This window comes from Lepus europaeus, chromosome 5, assembly GCF_033115175.1.
Source record: "Lepus europaeus isolate LE1 chromosome 5, mLepTim1.pri, whole genome shotgun sequence".
NCBI classification, from domain to species: Eukaryota; Metazoa; Chordata; class Mammalia; order Lagomorpha; family Leporidae; genus Lepus; species Lepus europaeus.
In genome coordinates, this window is record NC_084831.1 from 122,443,896 (window position 1) to 122,467,058 (window position 23,163).

Sequence of the window (23,163 nt, forward strand, 5' to 3'; positions counted from 1 at the left end):
CCAAGCACTTGGGCCATCTTCTACTGCTTTCCCAGGCTATTAGCAAGGAGCTGGATCAGAAGTGGAGCAGCCAGGACATGAATCAGTGCCCATAGAGGACGCTGGCACTGCAGGTGGTGGCTCTACTTGCTATGCCACAGCACAGGCCCCTGCCAGGCATTCTTTTTTTTTTTTTTTGACAGGCAGAGTGGACAGTGAGAGAGAGACACAGAGAAAGGTCTTCCTTTTTGCCGTTGGTTCACCTTCCAATGGCCGCCGCGGTAGCGCGCTGCGGCCGGCGCACCGCGCTGATCCGATGGCAGGAGCCAGGTGCTTCTCCTGGTCTCCCATGGGGTGCAGGGCCCAAGCACTTGGGCCATCCTCCACTGCACTCCCTGGCCACAGCAGAGAGCTGGCCTGGAAGAGGGGCAACCGGGACAGGATCGGTGCCCCGACCGGGACTAGAACCCGGTGTGCCGGCGCCGCAAGGTGGAGGATTAGCCTAGTGAGCCGCGGCGCCGGCCCCCTGCCAGGTATTCTTAACGAATCCTCAGAACGATCTCAAGATAGAAATTTCTTTTTTTTTTTTTTTTGACAGGCAGAGTGGACAGTGAGAGAGAGACAGAGAGGAAGGTCTTCCTTTTGCCGTTGGTTCACCCTCCAATGGCCGCCGCGGTAGCGCGCTGCGGCCGGCGCACCGCACTGTTCCGATGGCAGGAGCCAGGTGCTTCTCCTGGTCTCCCATGGGGTGCAGGGCCCAAGCACTTGGGCCATCCTCCACTGCACTCCCTGGCCGCAGCAGAGAGCTGGCCTGGAAGAGGGGCAACCGGGACAGGATCGGTGCCCCGACCGGGACTAGAACCCGGTATGCCGGCGCCGCAAGGTGGAGGATTAGCCTGTTGAGCCACGGCGCCGGCCAAGATAGAAATTTCTAACTTATGTCCTTGGCTTCAGCTTCCTTTCTGTGGCAGCATCTGTTCATTCAAGGAAACTATTTCTTTACTGTGCTAGTACCTGTGCAACAGGAACACAAAAGTGTGATGACGGAATGCACTAACATGGACTTTGTCAAGCCTGGCAGGATCACACTGCCCCAGCATACAAGGAACAAGAAAACCAATACTTAGCAAGCACTACTTAAAAGTATTTTTTTTTTATTTAACTTTAATTTCTGAGGTAAAATACTTTTTTCTTTCAACTTCCATAACAAAATACAGAGCTATCAGATACCCCTGGAAAAAATATGTATATTATACATATATTTCTATAACATTACATCATATATATATAATATATATGCAAAAATTTGAAGACTTTATAGAAAGCGGAACATCTAAAAGGCACTGCACAATGGAGTTAAGATTACTTACATTTTATGTACATATACACATTTTATTCTGCTTAAGCGGATAACTAGTGAAATCATCTTTCACATGTGAATGTCTCATTCACAAATCCCTGCATCACAATTTTATAACTCTAAAAAATATCTAAATATTTTAAAACAAATTAACTTTTTTTCCCCAAGAAGAAACTAAAAATGGAACAATTCTTGAGAGATTGAATAAAGTTTTCTTTAAAACAACCTAAGAATGTATGTTCCATTACTGTTTACAGAACAAAAAGCACAAATATAATTACAGAATAAATAAAAAACAAGGGACAAACAGCCAACTGACTCTACCCACTTGGTGAGAAGTGATAGATTTCAACTATTTTATTTAATGCTTCTGGAAGTTTCTTGGCCCATGGGTCACTAGGGTCCAATAATTCCATTATTAATGAGGTGGGTTTAACACAGCACAGCTTGAAAATCTGGGGGAAAAGACTTGGTGAACTGTTTACATTTCACTCCTATCCAGTCTTCAGAAAAAGGTCAGCTCAGCAAGGCTGGATGCTCGTAAGAGGTCCCTACTATTTCCTTTTCTATAGCTAAAAAAGCAAACTTTGTATGAACAAGTTCTTGATTAATTAAACTTCAACAGACTTGTGTTTGCAAATTTTTAACATTTGGCACAGCAAAATGTGGAAAAAATGGGGGAGAGGAACTAGGTCTGGGTTTTAGCCCCCCTTTTCCACCTGCTGTTGGACAGTGATGAGATTCTCACAGAACAGAAAGGCCTGGCTCTGTACCAGGCTGGTGACAGGTGCTGCCAGGAGTGGGCTGGGACGCGGGGAGAAAAAAATGTCACTCCCTTGCCCCAGAAACTATCAATGGTGTCCACATTCCCTGGCTTACTTCCTGAGCAAGCACAAGATCGGCTCTGTATAAAGACCACCCTCCCCAACCCCAACCCCAGTGTGCAGTGCAAATCAACCCACAATTTTCTGGTGGAATGGCAATCAAAGGAAACAGTAAAACACGGAACAGTTTTGTAAAGCCAAAAAACATTTTTCATGGAGTTGAACATTTTTTGAGTGTGTTTTTTCAAGTGTAAAAGCAGTGACTTTTTGTTCAAACAAGCAGCATCTAGGAATGAATCTGGCACTTGGGTTCTAGGGGGTTACAGGTATGCATCATGGATTTTTCTTCCTCTCTTTATTGTAAAGGCCTCGTGTTTCTATTCCTGAGTTCAGACTGACACCTGCTGGCCTTCCCTCTTTGTGGACAGTGGGTGGCCAGCCAGCCTCCCTGGTTACATCAGGCAATGCCAAGCAGACAGCCCTCCTCCACCTGCCAGGCTTGCTTTCTGTTTCAGAGGTAAGTCGAGGTACAGAGAAAGAAGCTGACAAAAACAGAATCACCAAAGGCAGCCCCGACAGGTGACCCTCTGCAGGCCAACCAAAGCCTGAGTTGCTAGGGGTCACTTTCCCAGTCCCTTTCCTGCGGAAAGACAAGTTACTCGCAGAATGTAAATCAAACAAGGGAAGAAATAGTATCAAACTTGCCAAGAAATAGTATGATGGACTCAAGACATCCCAGGCCATCTAAAGTTTCACTCACCTGTTCTAACCTTTGCTGAGACCCCTCTTACACGTTTACTCCAATTTACAAAAAAAACCACACCCTCCACCATAAATCTCAACTCTCAAATACGACTTAGTATATGGAGTTCACTTACGCAAAGGTGGAGTCAAGAATTTCTTAACTTCTTAGACACCAATCCCATGCTGCCCCTTACCCTCAGCAGATACATGGAGCTCTTTCTTCTCTCCCTGCTGCCCTGCCACCAGGTGGATCTGAGCCAGTCAAGTATTTACACATACTACACAGGTACATGTGTGAACACACAGAAGGGTGGCTACTGCTTCCTTCTCTCTGCCCCTAGTCCAGGCCCCTTTTGCTTCATGTAAGATGAATACTTTCCCGTTTCTTTAAAGTTTTAGAAGTGAATGTCCTGTGAAGAAACAATTCCTCACCATAAACTGACGTCTCATGGAGGACACTCGTTCACAGACTCAACAGCCTAGACCAAGGGGTATGGCAAGAATGGCAACAAGACACCAGCTCTTCTAACCACCCCAGGCCTTTGAGCATCTGGTTGCCTTCTGTGTCTTCTCTCCCCTCTTCCTTCAGTCTCAGCAAACATCCACTTGTACCCCCAGCTACCTTCTGTGTTTCCAGGTATCATCTGCCCTTAAACGCCTACGATCCTGCCTTTTTGCTGCCTGTCCCAGTATTGTCAAGAGGGAATGACTAAATATCAGCCAGAAATTTAACCATGTTTCAACATTCCTGGATTAACTGAAAAACTGTCCATGCCCCTTTACAGGTTTATGCTGACGGACCCGTATCATTTAAAGTACGTTCATAGTTAAGGCTTGACTTAAGAAAATGCTTAGAGGACCAGATACAACGCAAAGACATCTCCAACAATGCTGTCATGCCTCTCGGTGAACTTGCTCACAGGCACACTTCGGTTTGGCTCCCCAAACCCATAATGGAAAAGGAAAAGTGAAGATCATTTTTGTTCTGTTTTGTCTTCTTAAAGGCATTGGGTTACTTCCTCCTGCCCTCTTCTTTCTTCCCTGAACAAGAGTTTACAACTCCTCATGGCTTCTTAATAGGTGAAGTAGGCGAAAAGTCCAAGGAACTCACAGCAGGGCTTCCTGTCTCAACCCAGCAGCTGAGAAGTGGCCAGCTCCTGTGCCTTCCCAGCCCTGCTCTAACTGGCAGTAGGCTCATGCTTCCTGAAATCATTTTTTTAAAAAGGAAAACAAAATACCAAACGACAACAAGAACAACACAGGAGGAGGAGGAAAAGAAAAAAGCAACATTTGAACATTTCCCCGCCCCAATAAGACTGAGATTATCTTATTCCTCCCCTGAAATCATTATGAAGAAACATTTCAGGCAAAATACTTAGTATTAATGACCTTTCCCCTTCTGTGTATCTCTCTCAGAGTAACATAAATTCATTAATGGCTTTCCATATATAAATACAATAAAAAAGTCTAGAACCTGAACTATCCTGGGACCAAGAAGTACCTTGGCCCTTCAGGAGTCTCCTTGTCAGAAAGCGTAAGCCTCAATAGGAAACAGAGGCCCCTGCTCCTCTCAGTTCAATACCATCTCTGTGTCCTACCTACCAGGAAAAAAAAAGTGTGTCGTATCCCACCTAATTTACAACAGAAGATACCCCATCCCATCCCCAAAACATAAAAATACAAGTCTATGCTCCTAGAATGATCAAACCAGTCTAACGCCCTCCCTCCCCACCCCCACCCCTGAAATCTTGCTACATAAATACATGTGTGTTTTGATTATAGTATAAACAGCTCCCCACCCACTCGCAGTTCTAAGCATCGGCAGCTGCTGTTGCCAGGCCCCGGGGTCCTGACCCACTCCAGAGGAACTTGCCGTTCTTATTTAGCTCTCGGGCTTCAGGGTCGTCATTCCAGCGTCGCTTCAAGCGAAGCTTGGGGGGCATCAGAGCATCTTCCTTCTTCTCAGGTGCAGTGGGCTCTTTGCCAGGCCTGTCCTCACTGTCTTCAGTCACCTCTACAGGTTCTTCACTTGGCGCGCTAATGGGAACTGAGGGCCAGATGGGTGGTGCAGCGGGGCGGGCAAAGACACTGCCTTTCTCCTGTTCAATAGTCCTGCTTGGCACAGCGCCCTCTTCTTCAGAGTGCTCCTCCTTCTCCTGGCTCGCCTGCCTGAGGCTCTCTGGATCCTTTTCAGAGGTGGGTTCCACCTTAATTCGCGGGGGGACAGGAGCCATGTTGGGCACAGTGACAGGTGCTGAATCCTCGCTGCTCTCGACCCTCTCCCGGTTCTTTCGCCCAACCGGTGGAGGCTGCAACTTGATAGAAAACTGAGCTGACTCCTCAGGGTGCAGCTGGCACTGCAGCGGCGGAACCATGAGCCCTGGGTAACGGGGAAAAGTCCGGGGACTCAGATGGTAGTTGAACACAGAACAGGCTTGAGAATGAAGGTAGTGTTTCATTTCCTCAGGGTTGAAGGAGAAGCAACTGCTGCTGGTGAAGGGGCTCAGGCCTGGGGAGGGGCTATAGGAGAAGATGGTGGGAGTCAGGGAGAGGGCTGGTGAAATGGGGACATTAAGGACACCTCCGCGGCCAGGGATGGGAGAGACAGCAAAGGGACTGTGGGGGTCAGGGTACATCCCTGGCCTGGTGAACAGAGGAAGCATTATGTCAGGCTTGCGTTTCTGGTGGCCGATGCCTCCTCCACCAACAGCATTCCGGGAGGACATGAGATCCACTCCCCGGCGCCAGTCAGCAGCTGAGCCATCCTCCAGCTCCGAAAGCTCCGCCTTTCTGTCAGTGCCATTACTTGCTTCCTGGCCAGGAGCAGGTAGGGAGCTGGCCGAGAACCGCCCTGGCTGCACATCGCTAGTTGGAGAATGGGTGTCCAGAGGTGGGAAATGGAACCTGGAAGAGGCTGTTGGCACGGGTGGCGCACTCTGAGGAACCACACCTATGACGGCGGAAGAGAAAAGGCTGTGTTGGTGGTCTGTTCATCATTATCACCCCTTTTATGTAAGCTAACTATGTACAAAATGTCTGGAAGCAACAGGAAATAAACACTGCAATTAGACTGAACACTATATACTATAGTCCCCTACGTTCCCGGTAACTACTGCTCTGAGTCTAACGAATTTAGCTGCCATCTTTCTCTAGCTCTTACTTTTTTTTTTTTTTTTTTTTTTTTGACAGGCAGAGTGGACAGTGAGAGAGAGACAGAGAGAAAGGTCTTCCTTTTGCCATTGGTTCACCCTCCAATGGCCGCCGCGGTAGCACGCTGCGGCCGGCGCACCGCGCTGTTCCGATGGCAGGAGCCAGGTGCTTCTCCTGGTCTCCCATGGGGTGCAGGGCCCAAGCACTTGGGCCATCCTCCACTGCACTCCCTGGCCACAGCAGAGAGCTGGCCTGGAAGAGGGGCAACTGGGACAGGATCGGTGCCCCGACCGGGACTAGAACCCGGTGTGCCGGCGCCGCAAGGCGGAGGATTAGCCTGTTGAGCCACGGCGCCGGCCTTCTAGCTCTTACTTTATTGTCTTCGCAATACTCTTCATGTACTATCTGAGATATCGTTGACTTCACTATATTCTAAAATATAAATTCCATACTGGGATTTCCTGTTATTCACAACCATATTCCCAGCAATTCAGAGCTTAACAATGAGCAGATGTTCAATGAATATTAGGTGACTGAGTGAATGGATACAAGAGACTTTTCCTCTGCAACTCAAATATTGTGTTTTGTATCACTTGTCTCAATTTTCAGCTCGGTACGTGGGTGGTTTTTTTTTTTTTCCTAATTTGAGATGTGTAAAGCATGCAAACCAAATAAAAGACGAAACTATAAATAACGTGTATGTAAAGCAAAGCATTGAAACCCTCAAGACCCTGCACGTCATATATACAGACATGAATGAAACATGTTTTAATAAAAAGATCGACAAAAAAGCTAAGATGTTAAGGTCATACAGCATATTGTTTATAATTTTTGATAAAGAACCACTATACAACCACTGTCACAACTCAAAGATGGAAACAGCTTTCATTTTCTTCAAATCTATACTCCCCTAACAAATTCTATATAAAGAGCTCCATTGTCATCCTGCTTTCAACCATTGAGGAGGCTGGGAGAAAATCCAGGACCTACTACTCTCTCCCTGAAGTTTGCTTGTTCGAATTTGAAGCTCTGAGTAGAGACTAACACTGCTAACCATGTCGACTTCAGAGGCTCTCAACTCCCCCAAAATGTTCTTCTGCTGAGAAAGGTATGCCATCGAGGTATCAATGGCTTCTATCGTGATGAAGTCAGGGGGCCTCTTTACACTGAGACAGTGGTAATGAAGAAGAAAAAAAGAAGGGAGGAGGCCGGCGCCGTGGCTTAACAGGCTAATCCTCCACCTTACGGCGCCGGCACACCAGATTCTAGTCCCGGTTGGGGCACCGGATTCTATCCCGGTTGCCTCTCTACCAGGCCAGCTCTCTGCTATGGCCCGGGAAGGCAGTGGAGGATGGCCCAAGTTCTTGGGCCCTGCACCCGCATGGGAGACCAGGAGAAGCACCTGGCTCCTGGCTTTGGATCAGCGCGATGCGCCAGCCGCAGCGGCCTTTGGAGGGTGAACCAATGGCAAAAAGGAAGACCTTTCTCTCTGTCTCTCTCTCTCACTGTCCACTCTGCCTGTCAAAAAAAAAAAAAAAAAAAAAAAAAAAAAAGAAGGGAGGAGAAAAATATCAGGAAAAACAGCCATCAGTAAAGTAGTGCAATCCAGGAGGACATAAAAAAGGTGTGTGAGAATGGTGCGGTTAGGAACAGGTCCCAGTACGCTGCCACTTGCTGCTCTCAGAGTAAGAGTTCTCCTTGGCTAAGACTGGGGTGTGGGCCGGTATGTGCAGGACTGCAGCTTTCCAAGTGCATGCAACCGAGTAGCACAGGGTCAGAGAAGCGTTTCCCAGACTGATGTCCCACAGAAGACTGTTCTACAAGATCTTTCTTTTTAAAAGACTGCTTCAATCTTAAAGGTAGGAAAAACAGATGGATGACCTTGCATTCAATCTGAGCAGACTCAAGAGGGTCCTAGCCAAAATCATCTCTTCCACCAGCCTGTTGGAGTGGCTAAAACTCTACCATTTTAGATTCTTCCAGACCTTGACTTTTTATTAAGGTATTAAATATTCCAATGGACAAAGTAAGTTTAAGTATAACGGGGATGGGAAGAAGGGTCTTGTCTCCTTAGAAATTTAAAAGTGCTCGGTTAAATCAGGTCATTTTTTTTCCCTTCAGAGGTGATGTCAGTCTTTACAAGTATTAAGGTATAAATCTGCAAGAAGAAATACATAACCGTTAGGTTGGACAAAGGAAGGTAAGACTAGAGCAAAGATGAGAAGCGACCATTCTGGTCACTGGAGTGGCTCCATTTTTCTGCATTAGATGTTGAGACAGCAAATCTAGGGTTTTGTTTAGAAAAAAAAAGTTTGCTGCTAAAAACAGAAGCTTGAATACTACTGCAACAGAAGACCACCTCTGGTGAAGTGATGATGAAATTTGGATATTAGGGTGGGAAAATCTGGATCTGAATCTCAGTACTGACACCTTCTATCTTACAGCAATGTAAGTAACATACTAGATTTTGATTATCTCTGGCAAAACTGAAATAATACGACGGTCTTTGTCCAAGTTCAAACCTCTGAACAATTTATTTCTCTGTGTCTTGGTTTCCTTATCTGCAAAGTAGGTAATAGGAACAATCCTAATGTTACTAGGATTAAAAAAGTTAGTATCTGTAAAGTCCTTAGACTAGTACTGGCATACAGCAAACTATATACAGTTACTAAAATAATTTTATGAATTATTAATCATGGTTCAAAAACTAAAGCTTAAAAAGGCATATACTATTTGAGTACAAGCCATATATTAGATAACATTAGTAGACTAGTGTTAAACTTCCTGGGTGTGGTAACGTTACTGTAGTTATGCAGGAAAATGTCCTTGTTCCCAGGAGATACACGCTGAAGTACATACGGGTGAAGTGCCATGGTGTCTGCAACTTAATCTCGAAAGATTTAAAAAGTATATATAAATAGAAAGAGATAAAGCAAATGTGGCAGCAATGTTAACCATTAGTGACTCTAGATAAAGGTTATAAGGGTGTTCACTATTCTTTTTCCAAATTTTCTGTAAGTACGAAGTTCTCCAAAATGAAAATTAGAAACTGGGGTAGGGAAAGGTGGAGTAGGGGACACAGACTGAGAAGTCTCAAGTCCATACTCTACCCCTTGACAGGTAACCAATTTTACTATTTTCTCCTGTAACTTTGCAATGTTTCTTATGTAAATATAAGTAAATATTAAAATATATGTAGTATACTATATACCATACTTTTACAACATTTTAGTTTACTGTATTTGAAAGACAGACACACACACTCACACAGAGAGACCTAAAGAGATATCTCCTATCTGCTGGTTCACTCCCCATATGCCCCCAACAGCCAGGACTGGGCGATGCCAAAGTCAGGTGCCTGAAACAACATCTGGGTCTCCCATAAGGGTGGCAGGGAACCAATCACTTGGGCCATCTCCTGCTGCCTCCCAGAGTGTGCATTAGCAGGAAGCTAGAACTGAAGCAGAGCCAGGATTCAAACTCAGGCACTCTGACATATAGGATGCAGGCATCCAAGTGGTATCTTAACTGCTACGCCAAATGTCTGCCCCTATAGGATGCTTTTAACAGTAAAATGTATGTGAAATACTTTCAACACAGACACTGTATGTGAAATACTTTCAACACTACCCAGATGTTAAGCATTCTACCTAAACTGCTAACAGTCAGAAGAACTGTGGGGAAGGGAAGAGAATATTTACCTTTTCACTATGTAAACCTCTGTATTATTTGTTACAATCAGCCATGTAGTGCCTTTACCTTTAAACACACACAGACCAAAATAGCCCAACTGTATTAATGTACGGTGCAGACATAATCATCCAGGATCTAAGTCCACACAGCTCTACTTCTTAGAGCACTTATCACATTGCACATTGTATTAAATCTAGAATCTCCTATCTCTCTTGCTAAACTGTAAGTTCCTTGAGGGAAAGAAGTCCTCCATACTCTTTAATTTTTTTTGTCTTTAGGGCATAACATATTATCTGTTGAACAAAGGAATGAATCCAATCTAGGAAAGGAATGAGTGAACTATTAAATAAGAGCTAGATTTCAATAGTTCAATCTCAGGAATTGTTTCAGATAGCTATTCAACACACCCTGAGCAGTCCTTGACTTTGCTGTCCTCACCCTTAATTTTATCACCTGTAAAAAGTGGACATTATGAGACATACACTTTAAGGGGCTATGGAAGGGCTGAATAATGTAATTCACAAACCACTAATCGAAAGTACCTCCATTAAGTAGATGGCCAAAAAACGTTACATTCTTTTGTTATCAAAAAGCATTTAGCCTACATGAGTAGAAGTTCTCCAGTTCTTTGGAGTTATCTGTATCTAGGATATGAGCAACTAAGTAGTAGTCCTGAAAGAAACCACAGTTATCTTTTCCCTGTGACGTTTTGATTAGCATCTTCTGGTTGGTTAAGATTCAATTGCTTTCAGGCAGAAAAAGTGTACTAGCCCAATGCTGTTAGGTTTCCCGTCTAGAAAAAGCCCTAGAAAACCACACCACTCTCAAGGGCTGAGGCATTCCAGGCTGTCCAAGTGACAGGACTTCTGGGTTTTTGAAAAACTGGGTCAAAAACAGAACAAGAGCAATCAAAGTATTATCAGGGGGACAGACTGGAGGTATAAACACTAATGCATTCTTCAAAACGGTCCATTCATCAATCTAGGGTCCTGATTCCTCTAGATACACAAGGAAGGGACAAGAAAATAGAGGAAACAAGACTCCAGTGGCTAGAACAGGTCTGATTTCCTAATGCCTCTCCCTCAGGCACAAGGAAAGAAAACAGGTTGTAATTAGAGAGATGCATTCCAATACCAGTTTTTTTTTTTTTTTTTAAATGCATGCCCCAGGGACAGGAGGGAGTGGTTACAGGAGAGATGGAACTGTAATGATAGCAGAGTCAAGCTAAAACTGCCCTAACTTGTTGTGTGTAGTAATTACATATCTGCAATGGATCTCAGCATTATATTCTCTCAGCCACACCCCCGCTCCAATCTTTCAGGTTTCTTCCAACTTTTCTCTGAGAAGCTGCATTACTGCAGAATCATGATCTGCTTTCTTTTCCTCAACACACAAAGACAGAGTAAAATAATGAAATACAATCCGTTTTCTTAAGCAGGGTTATGAGCTGCATCTTAAAGAAAACCATAAATAAACAACCACACAAGACATCAAAACTTTCTGAGAGAGACTGCCTTGTGCATGAGAGAGGGGCACATTTCTGTGAAGAGCTACGATGGAAAGCTATGACCTCTGGCGGGTATAGAGGGGAAGCCCTGCTGCACTGCACAGGAAAGTTAAGTAACCCCAGAGTTGTATTCTCTGAGGAGTTGCTGGTGCAGATCAAAGACACTGTTTTTTACTGCAAACATGTGAAACCTCCCCTTCTCTGATCAAGGATGCTGTGGTTTTGATGACATTCAGTTGATAAGGGAGAGCATGGTAGTTTCACAGAAAATCGGAAGTGTTTGTAGAAACAGATTCCTGTCTATGAAAGAGCCACTGGGCAGGGTGTTAAAATTTAAATCCTGAACTTCAAGATGAATGTGAACCTATGGAACATCATCCCCAAATGAGATAGTATAATTATATCTGTAAGATTAAAAATAATATGCAGAAAAGGGAACCATGCAAACCAAACAAACCTATCATGATACTGCCGAAGACCTGTCACACTCCTTTTATACAATGAACGGAAGACAAGCAGAAGGACCAAGGCAATTCAAGGGGTCATGTTACTTTAGTCTTTCAAAAAAATCCCCTTACACATGCCAGGCTGTGCGTTGTGTTTTTAAAATTCTTTTTCAATTCAAAATTCATTCCCCACCAAGAGAGTTTGCATCTTACCACTTGACCGAATGTTGATGAAGGGGTAGTTGGGCATCACCAGCTTGTTGAAGTTAAACTTATAAGTAAACCTTTTTCCTTTTGTTTTATGAAGGATCCTCTTGTTGTAATAGTATCTGTAAAAATCAAAATGCATGGCAATTTATCTTGAGACACTTAGGTAACCACTAAGACCAACAATTTTTGCTCTAAGTATACTTACAAACATCACTATCATCATTCTTTTGTAGTCTCGCCCTCAGGTTAGGGCTAGAAGACAGAAGAGCTTACTTTTCTTGCTCAATTTCCAACTAAGCTCTAGCTTTTGGCTTTATGAACACAACTTCACTGTAAGATCCTGAACACCTATCTGAGCCCCAACCACCTTTCTTCTCCATCTCTCTACAATTTCAATTCATAGCTCATTTCCTTCCTGTTCCACTATATGTCATTAACTGCCTACTTTCTGTCTGTCTTGCCCAGGTGGGGGCAGACAAATCTCTTGGGAGACTTGATGTGGTTAGTCAGGCGATCTAAGCTCAAGGAAGAGACAAAGGAATGCAGAACTGTTTTATGGTGGCTGGTCAAACAATGGCATACTCTGATTTGCAGAACAGCAGCCAGCATTACCTTCAAAGGGATGTGAGAAGCTCCAGCAAAGACTGCACTGATTTTACATTCAGGGTCACTAGGAATGAAGAAAGACAATGCACCTGGCACCTTCAGCCTTGCACCTACTCAGCAGCACAGTTTATGACACCCTTCTGGCCCTCGAGGGCTAAAGGGTTATGAAATTTAAAGACTGATAAGGGCAAAGAGAGAACCTGAGAAAACTTACAGTGACCAGTCTTTAGACATGCTGGAGCAACCTATGGACAGACGACTGAGCTTAGATACAGCTCTTGTAGCCAGGTCAGTACCATTCAGTTAGCCCTCCTCCTATGAGCCTGCTTCACCATTTTCTAGTTTCTTCCAGGGGAGCCCAAATAGGAGAAATTCTAATAAATTCTGAAGCAGGAAATCTAAACTAATCCTTTAGATTATAAATAAGCTCCAACCATGTTTCACCACACCCCCTCGCCCACTACAAAGCAGAGTCGGCTGTCTGTCAGGATCCAGTGCCAGCCACATTGGGATTCCCTCCTACACAGAACCAAAGATATGCCTTTTCTTCTCCCGTGCCTGTGCTACTCAGATTCAACAGCTCCTCTACTCCCACTTTAAAGCTACACATTATTCACTAAGATAGTGCAGCCTCTTATCACCTGATACCTTTTTTATCTAACACTCACCCAACTGTTAATACCACAGATCTGGGAATCCTTTCCCTTACCTGAGGGCCCGGCTCAGCTTGTCATAGTTCATCTGTGGCTTGCATTTCCTGCGGCCCCAGAGGCGGGCCACCTCGTCTGGGTCCTTGATGACAAACTCCCCGTACTCTCCCTGCTGCCAGGCGATGACGTGGCGGAACTCCTCCTTCTGTAGCAGCTCCAGGATGAAGTGCCACAGCTGGATCTGCCGGGAGCCAGGGGACGACTCTGTTTTATAGGCCCAGTCCGGGAACTGATACCCTTTAATGTGAAAAGGGCAAGATCAAGGCAGTCAGGAGCAAGGTACACACATACCATCACCCCCAACTTCACATTCCTCTGCTCACAATCTCTAGAGTGCTCTGCAAACATGCCATAAACACCCTTGCAGTCCACGGCAGCTACCCACAACAGGGGAGAGGAAACAGACGTTATCTATCCTTGCTGCAATTGTTAAACCTGACAGACCTGGGCAGCAGCACCCAGGTATATTAATCTCTTACTCTTTCAAGTTTTACTAAAGCTCACACAGACTTTCTGTAAGAATACGAAAATCCCAACAGAAACAAATGGGAGAGAAACACTAATGTTTTAGGAAAATGAGCCGAACAGTCCTGGCCTTCATGGTTGGCTCTGTGCCTCTCACAGGAAAGAGTCTTTAAAACTTGGGTAAGGGTGTGGTGACTTGCTGTGTTAAGTACTCATCAATAGCAAACAAACCTACGACTGTCCCAGCTATGCACCCAGTCAAGAGGTCAGTCATGGTCTCACATCTGTGAGCAGAGCCCAGGTGGAGAGAACAGGAACCACCAAGGGACATTCCAGGTACATCAGAGATGATTAACTTCTGCTCACCTCCACCTCCTTCTGGCTTGTCCACGATGCTACAGCCTGCTTTCATTTTCACCCTCCTGCTGAGAGACACAAGTCACACGATTACTTGAAGATGCTACTTACTTGTTATTCTCCAGAAGTTTCCTGGCACAGCCTTTTCCTAAACTTCCTTTTCCTTGCCTTTCCTTCCTTATGCAACTTTCAAACATTTTGCCTCCAAACTGCTCATCCCCAAGTCATCAAATGACGGTCCTCAGGTCATCAGCTTCAAAAGCCATAATTATCTCTCACCTGACTTTAAACCACAGAGTGTAAACACTGTATTTAATATCTGCTTTCTTCCTCCTGACCAATCCTTCAAATGCAAAAAAAAAAAAAAAAAAAAGGAAAGGTACAGTGAAACGGGTCCAAAAAGGCAGCCAAGACAAGTCAAACAGTTTGTCTTCTATTACTAGACGGGTCCAAATGCCAAGATACACAAGCCTGCCTGCCTTCACCCAGATGTACCAGTTAAAAGGGCAGAAAAAAAAAAGCCTAGTCCATCCGATTCCCACTCAAGAATGAACATCTGATTTTGATTTATTTTACGAAATTATGTGAGATGGGAGAAGGCAAACTCCTCCCAGTCAGAAACTGCCCCCTCCCCCTTGAAAAATACTCTGGGATACAGGAAGTAAACACACTATGTGCAGTCACTCCAGACAAGAAACATACACACACCTCCAAAGTCATCTTCAGAAAAATTCTCTATTTTACCCTTTTAACAGGAAGGGGGGGGGGGGGGAGAGCAGACATTTCTGAGGACCTTCTGGCCAGACTTGAGGGAGTACTGCTGTGATGTGACTTCATTCCATCCAGATTTACGGGTCCGCAATAAATTTCCTGTTCCTGGCAGCAAGCAGCTTCGTGTCAGTCTATCCTTCAGCAAAAGGAGGGATCTCTGAACCCGCCAGAGGGAAAAGGGAGCAGGAGAAGGCAGATCTACCCTTATTGTTCCCCGGGGTGGAAGATGGGCCCTTAGCACCCACATTAGCAGGAGCCTGGAGGGAACGCAGGTGCCTCAGTGGCCCCAGGGTGGGGTGAGGACAAATTCCTAATCTTGGAAATTTCATCTGACCAAGGATTCCTCTAGATCCTTTGAATTCTTTTTCTCACCTTACGCATGAAGGAGACCAGCAAGTTTCAGTCTACACAACTACCAGGGGCCAAGGACAAGATAAATACCCCAAAGGAAGGAGAAAACACAACAAGACACAGACACACGCTCTACAATAACCCGGCACAGGGCTGAGACAGGCGCTTCCTCTCCCATTTCCGTGACAATGAGGGAGGAAGACAACATTTCCCTGCCGCTCCAGGAAGCTACCCTGGACGCCAACTCCTACTGCTCCGTCGGATCGCGAGGGGGCCTTCACGGTGCCACAGGAACCCCTTTCAGCCAGCACGACCCTCGGGTCCACACCCGCTGCCACGATGACCTGCCCGGGAAGCCCTGTCCTGACACTCCTGCTGCCCGATTGTCCTCAGACAGGCCCGCCTTCCAGAGCCCGCAGGCGCCTCTGCGGGGCTTCCACAAATTCATCCCGAGAACACCGGCTCCCAGGAGGGGCCCTCGTCTCAACTCTGCAGACCCCCGGCGCCTGCCCTCCGTCAGATCGCGACCATTCCCTCCAGAGAAAAGCACGCACAGCGCGGCGCCCGGTCGCCTCGCAGCGCCTCCCTTCCCCCTCACCTTCCCGCAGGGCCTCGCCGACCCCGCACGAACGCTGCCCTGGGTCCCTGTCGCCCCTCAGACACGGAGCCCCCTCCCTCCCCGCCCCCCGAGCTGGGTGAGGCCCGGCCGGTCAGGTCCGCGGCCGGCGGGTGGCCCTGGCCCAGGCGACGCTGTCCGCGCCGGGGTCCGTGCGGGCTGGCCCAGACGGGCCCGGCAGCGGCGGCGGCGAGGCCGGGACTCACCGCTCCCCGGCACGGTCCGTCTTCGGTCCGGTCTCCTCCGCGGCGTCTCCGGCTCCTCCTCATCCACCCCAGCAGGAAGTGACCTCCTCGGCAGCTTTCGTCACTTCCATCCTCAGCAGGGAGGGCGGGGGAGGAGGCGGCGCCCTCCCGCCGGCTCGCAGCCTCTCGGCGCCGCACCCAGCCGCGGCTCCCTTTCCTTTCTCCTCTCCGCAGACGCCGACTTCCGCCCGCACTCCGCACTCCGCCCTCCTCGCGCGTTCCTCCCGCCGCGCGCGTCCCGCGCCTCCGCCCCGGTGCGGCGCGTGCGTCACGCTGCGGGGGCACGTTACGCACGCTCGCGGCGGGCGGCCCGCCAGGCCGGCGGCGCTCGGGGGTCCGGCGGGAGTTACCCGCGGCTGGCGGCGGCGGGCGAGGGGCTGGCGGCCTCCCCGGCCGCGGGAGGGGGCCGCGCAGACGCCCGCCGGGAAGGGCTGGCGCGGGGGTGCAGCCGGCCCCGCACTGCCGAGGGGGAGGCCCCGGCTTGCCCAGCACAGGGGTCTCACAATGGGAAGGGGCGACGGCAAGTCCTCTGCCCTTTCGTGCGCGTGTGGAAGGAGCTGCGAATCCTCTGTGAAGCGCATCGCTTTGGCGTTGCCTTTTGTAAATACCGGGGAGGACAACCGCCTCCCCGCCTGTCCCCGGCCCTCTGCCTCTAGTCTCAATTTGTTGCAATCCAAGCAGTTTGCTAGTCTTCCTACATCATCCAAACACATCTCTTGATTTTTTTTCCCCCGTAACCCTTTGTTCCGCTCTAACCCAAAAGCTGTTTTTCTTTTTTTCTTTTAGCTAATTAATGATCTTAAAGCAGTTTGCCCACACCCCCAAGCCTATGTTCGTTTTGCAGGCACGAGAAAGGGAGGAGTGGGGGTCAACCGAGGTTAAGTAAACTGAAGAATTAGGAGTGTGGGGGAGGTGAGGATGAGAGATGGGACTGAAGGAGAATCGAAAAGCAATTACGGTCAAATAGATCAAAACCTTGTTTTGTACTATTGCCCTCGTGATACCTTCCCATCCTTTCTGCGGGCTGCAAAGTAGAAATACCACCATTAGCTGCTAGACGAAAGCTGGCTCCCGGTTCTGGGTAGGCTGCTACCATTCTGTAGCTGTTGAGAAGTCAACGACTGATTTGGTCCCCTCTGGCCTAAAGCTGCTATACCTGTTTTAAAAAGAAGGGATAACGGCGTTGGTGATGTAAGGCCTTTCTGATTAGAAAATCCTACTGTGTAGATGAATAAGGAGCACATTTGAAATAGCTTAGAGAAGATTGCCAGTGTCTGCTATGAGTTGGTGATCTCTTTCAGTGTAGGAACTGCCTATGTAGCCTTTGTATTTTCTGCATAGGACCTAGAACAGTGTCTTACCTGTAAATGTCAATGTTGGGTTGCACGTAACTTTAAAATACTGGGGTTTAGCGAAATGATGGAGACTGTATTTAGGTCCTTCATCCACTGGCCTTGTAACCTTGACTAAGTTCCTTACTATGCCTGTCAGTTCCATGTCTGTATGAACATAATATCTACAGTGTACATACCTGAGTAGACCCTGTAGGTATCTAGAAGTATGTCCCTCTTCAGTGGGTACTGTAACTCATTGTTGGGGAGTTGGTATTACAGGCATCTCGTTGTATTAGAAGTCTGTGTTACTACATGTAGTGTTTAGAACAGAGAACAGTACATTGTCAGTGCTGCAGCTGAATACATGTTGGCAAAAATAATAAGACTCATTGTCAAAGGATCCTCAAATTCCCACCCATGCATATGTTAGCAGTTGTATCAGCGCAGAAACCAGAGTTATCAGGAATGAGCAGCTTCGTCTCAAAGTCTGAAATTGCTGCTCTTTGGCTCATGGCTCCAGTGGTCATGGTGAGAACCAGCACCACCGACTCCAAGTCTCCTGTGTGCGACAAAGGGCAAGGAGCCACAGTGCAGGAACTCTTTCTCTGTGTATTTTTCCCTCACTCCAGACCCCTAGTGGTTCTCTGCTGCTTCTCTAATTAGGGTCACCAAGGATGACTTGAGTAAACACAATTAACAAGAAATAAATAGGTCTCTCCACATGGCTGGGGCCTGAATCGATATAATGAGAAATGTTTATATCCCAGCAGAACCCAACAGAATTTTTATATTAAGAATCTAACCACAGACCTGCAACTCAACAGGTGAATTTGGTATGGAGAAAGCAAAATGGAAATTCCCTAACAGTGAGAGAGCTGGGATAAATGAGTTGTGCTCTGGGGACCTCTCTAGTGCTGTAGAGCCTGGGGAGAGTGGGGTGTCCGGGGACTTCGTGCCCAGCATACCCTAGGTCCCCGTCTTCTCTCTCCCCTGCCACAGCACCGCCGTCTTCTCCACCTGCCGCAAACAGGCTCTCGCAACTTGCAGAGCCCTCGTGTTCCTGAAGTGGGAAGAGCATGAACCTTCTGAAAGTATGGGGGTGGAGACAGGCACAGCCTGGGAGCCGGGCAGGTTGTCATCTCTTGAATTTCACTTGCTCAAAGCCGCCTTTGTCCACTGATACTGCACTCCTGTCGCCTTCTTCCCCGTCTTTAGAATTGTTCCGTATGACTAGGGAAAGGTTCTGTTCTAAGTCTCACTCTCATGGCAACACAGCTACTCCTTTGCTCCTTAAATTTAAGAGCAGGAAAAGAACACTCCTGAAATGTGTCCCCTCCTGGAATGGTTATGTGTTTCTTCCCTGTGTTGCTTTATTGCTCCCCTTTTCATTCATGCACTTGTACTTTCCACACCCCAAACTTAGCTGGACATGTATGTGATCTGAATGGTTTCCACTCATGTGGATCACTGTTCCCATTCTGCTGTCTGTCTGTCATACACATATTTGTTTTTTCAAATGTGTTTCTTAGACTGTAGGCCCTCAGAGGCCAGTGTCACATCCAGTGAGTCCCCACAGTGCCCTGTGCAGTTCCATGCCAGCATTTGAAATGCCTAATGCTGGGGCCGGAGCTGTGGCCTGAAGCGCCGGCATCCCACATGGGCACAGGTTCAAGACCCAGCTGCTCCACTTCTGATGCAGCTCTCTGCTATGGCCTGGGAAAGCAGTGGAAGATGGCCCAAGTCCTTGGGACCCTGCACCCGTGTGGGAGACCGGGAAGAAGCTCCTGGCTCCTGGCTTCGGATAGGCGCAGCTCTGGCCTTTGAGGCCATTTGGGAAGTGAACCAATGGAAGGAAGACCTTTCTCTCTGTCTCTCCCTCTCATTGTCTGTAACTCTACCTTCAAATTAATAAACAAAATCTTTAAAAGAAAAGAAATGCCTAATGCTGAGCATTTACTTTTCTGCTGTCATATATGCTGTTGTGCTGATGAGACTAGCTGCTTCTCTGTCTCCTCTAATTTTTTTTAAAGAAGATTTATTTATTTTAAAGGCAGAGAGAGAGAGAGAGAGAGAGAGATCTTCCATCCGTTGGTTCACACCCCAAATGCCCACAATAATCACATCTGGGCCAGGCGGAAGCCAGGAGCAAGGAACTCCGTCGTCATCTCCCACATGGGTAGCAGGCACCCAATGACTTGGCCATCATCTCTTACCTTCCCAGGCACTGTAGCAGGGAGCTGGCTCATGATTGGAACAACCAGGACTGGAACTGGCACAGCTCTAGGGCATGCAGGCCTCCGAAGGGGCAGCTTAATTTGCTGTGCCACAACGCCGGCCCTCTAAGTCTCCCAGTGAAAGGCAGAGAGCCTCTTTCACCAAAGTTTGTTCTCACTGAACTGAGATCCAGAAGACTTGTGTTTCAGTCTTCTACAAGCTGCTAACGTTCTCAAAATGACAGCTCCCTGTTGTGTGACATTGACGGCAGAGCGCTCATAACCTTTTACAAAGGTCAAGGATCGTGGTTACTCTTGTTACTGTCGCAGATCCCACACCATTTTATTTATTTATTTTTTTTGACAGGCAGAGTTAGACAGTGAGAGAGAAAGACAGAGAAAGGTCTTCCTTCCATTGGTTCACCTCCCAAATGGCTGCTACGGCCAGCACGCTGCGCCAATCTGAAGCCAGGAGCCAGGTGCTTCCTCCTGGTCTCCCATGCGGGTGCAAGGCCCAAGCACTTGGGCCATCCTCCACTGCCTTCCCGGGCCACAGCAGAGAGCTGGACTGGAAGAGGAGCCACCGGGACAGAATCCGGCGCCCCGACCAGGACTAGAACCCGGTGTGCCGGCGCCACAGGCGGAGGATTAGCCTAGTGAGCCACGGTGCCGGCCCCACACCATTCTTGATACCAAGAACTCGAACTTTATAGGAGTTATCACCTAACTTCACAAATTTTAAGTGGGTCTTATATTTCAAACTTGAGTCAGAATCTAATGAAAAAAAATTTTGTTCTGAGAATTAGAATTTATGAGTTTCTCATGTAGGCCCTTTTTTTTTTTTTTAAAGATTTATTTATTTATTTGAAAGTCAGAAATACACAGAAGGAGAGAGAGAAGGAGAGAGAGACAGAGAGAGAGAGAGAGAGAGAGAAAGAGAGGTCTTCCATCCATTGGTTCACTCCCCAGTTGGCTGCAACAGCTGGAGCTGTGCCGATCTGAAGCCAGGAACCAGGAGCTTCTTTTGGGTTTCCCACATGCGTGCAGGGGCCAAAGACCCTGGGCCATTTACTGCTTTCCCAGGCCATAGCAGAGAGCTGGATCAGAAGTGGAGCAACCAGGTCTTGAACCGGCGCCCATATGAGATGCCGGCATTGCAGGCGGCAGCTTTGCCCGTTACGCCACAGAGCCGGCCCCAAGGCCCTATTTCATGAGGCTTAGCTTGAGGAGATAGATTTTAATCACTCTGTGCCTTAGTTTCCCCATCCATAAAATGGCCGTAATAAGAGTTTCCAGGAAGAAACAAAGTACTGTAACATTAAAATATTGAGATTGATGAAGTCAAAGGCTGAAGGGTGTGTATAAAGTTGGTTTTGTTTTCCTGTTGGTGAAGTGAAGCTGTTAAGAAACTAAAACAATAAACGCGGACAGTATTACTTACACCTGACCACACTGGACTCAGGAAGCTCAAAAGAGTTTGTGTTTGGTTATTTTTCCCATCAGCCCAGGGTGGTTGTGAGGAGAGAGGAATTAATGTCAGTAACACGATTGGGGATCCCCAGATTAAAGGTTAAGTAAGTCCAAAGCAGAAGTAACTCTGCCCCAAGTTACAGCTCAGCCAGAAGGAGCAGAGAACCTGGCTGCTTACTTAGCAGTGACTTGGGGACTCAAGGACTCTCCCTGATTCCACGTCCATCACAGTTTACAAATACCCCTTCCTCTCATTTCCCTTTTTTAGGTCTTGGTTCCCTCCTCTCAGATCAGCCCAGTAAAGGCAGTGAGAGAACAAGTAGGAGCAGAACCGGAGAACAGGATTAGCATGAGGAAATGGCCATTTAAACTATGTTGCTTTTTTTTTTTTTTTTCCTGGCAGCCCAGGAGAAAGATTCCCCTAACCACTGCTTGATTGCTAGAATCTATATATTTCTGCAGGCTCTCCTCTTCCAGGAAGCCTGCAGAAGTTGTTTGGAGCGGAGGGCTGGCTTCTCCTGGTCTTAACCTATGTAGGGTGTGCATTCTAGGGCCCGACATTTGTTCCCCACAATGTGGTACCTGAAACCTTGACCTGCTTTACTACATAAATGTTTCTACTTTCTTTTATATTTATCCATTATTCATATCCGGCTCACTATATTCTTTTTATGACTGTCCATATGATTTGTCGTTCTCAGAGGGCAGAGGTTATGACTAGTTCCTTTTCATTATATAACGGCCAATAAAAATGATAATCACCGTCCTGGAGACTTGGAGATCATAGTCTAGCAAGTGCCGGTAATAGCTGTGAACAATGGAATGAGGCCTCAAGTCAATTAAAAGGCTATCACCTTAAGAATATTTTAGAAGAGTTGGCTTTAGCAATTGCCCACTTATTTATGGACTTATGGGATCACAGAGATGGAATGCCTGTTGGAGGCCATCGGTATCCCTTCCGTTACATCCGGTGCCACTGGCCTCTCCTTGAACCCTCACAGTGATGGAGAGCTCACTACTTTGTAAATATATCTTATATATACACTTGCAAGAGTGTATGAAAATTTACATGGATCCATTGAAGAACAATAATAAAACAAAAAACATCTGAGTAGCTACCATGCAGGCAAAGAAAAGAAAAGCCCACACCCCATGAGCGTGTTTTGCCCCTCCCTGATTTCACCCAGGTTCAATGTTTACATGACCCAGATCACAGACGGTTCTTCACAGGGAGCTGCAATGCGCTCCATGGACTCTCCTACCCATGGCTCCTGTTTCTGGGCTCTGGGGCTATGTGAATGAATTTAACGTTTCTTCCAGGTGACAATCCATCAGCTATTGGAAGACAGGTCTTACGCCAGAGTTGCCAGACAAAACATCCTTAGTTCATTTCCTCTTCAGATGCGGCCTGCATAGCCACAGTCCTGTGCAGATCCGGCCTCACTTGCAAAGTGTAAATCGAAGCTGCCGGTGCCTTGGTTTGGACATGCTCCTTCTCCCTTGTTTAAAGATGGCCTTGGATAGGATTGGCCGTTTCAGCGGCCATTGTACACTGCTGACTTGATCGTCAAAATCCCTGAGGCTCTCCTACAGGGACTGCTAATCCATCTCTCTTCTACTAAGTAGTCTTTAAACCCAAGTGGCAGACTTCACATGAATGATATTAATTCCTGTCAATTTTATTTTGTTGGTTTTGGTCTGTTATCATTCCAGCCTGTCTACATCATCTTGATTTATTAAAATACATTATTGTATAATTCACTGGTAGATAGAATCTACTTGGAATAGGCGTGAAAACAACCTCTGGGCCGGCGCCGTGGCTCAACAGGCTAATCCTCCGCCTAGCGGCGCTGGCACACCGGGTTCTAGTCCCGGTCGGGGCGCTGGATTCTGTCCTGGTTGCCCCTCTTCCAGGCCAGCTCTCTGCTGTGGCCAGGGAGTGCAGTGGAGGATGGCCCAAGTCCTTGGGCCCTGCACCCCATGGGAGACCAGGAGAAGCACCTGGCTCCTGCCATCGGATCAGCGCGGTGCGCCGGCCGCAGCGCGCCTACCGCGGCGGCCATTGGAGGGTGAACCAACGGCAAAAAGGAAGACCTTTCTCTCTGTCTCTCT

The 23,163-nt window shown here is 47.1% G+C and overlaps 1 protein-coding gene across 3 annotated transcripts; it reads right to left on the reverse strand.

Annotated features, from left to right (window-relative positions):
• Positions 1 to 1,158: 1,158 nt before the first annotated feature.
• On the reverse strand, positions 1,159 to 16,199 carry ETV3 (ETS variant transcription factor 3). Of its 3 annotated transcripts, none has more exons than XM_062192543.1 (5): positions 15,996 to 16,192; positions 14,061 to 14,116; positions 13,229 to 13,466; positions 11,917 to 12,032; positions 1,159 to 5,857 (listed from the first exon to the last, which is right to left on the reverse strand). In XM_062192543.1, exons 2-5 carry the CDS (start codon positions 14,104 to 14,106, stop codon positions 4,719 to 4,721), a joined length of 1,539 nt encoding a protein of 512 aa, XP_062048527.1. In that variant the 5' UTR covers positions 14,107 to 14,116; positions 15,996 to 16,192; the 3' UTR covers positions 1,159 to 4,718. The 3 variants fall into 3 exon arrangements, with proteins under 3 accessions (XP_062048527.1, XP_062048525.1, XP_062048528.1); XM_062192541.1 differs by having other exon boundaries at positions 14,061 to 14,119; XM_062192544.1 differs by lacking the exon at positions 1,159 to 5,857 and adding an exon at positions 7,621 to 8,215 and having other exon boundaries at positions 14,061 to 14,119; positions 15,996 to 16,199.
• Between the last annotated feature and the right edge of the window lie 6,964 nt (positions 16,200 to 23,163).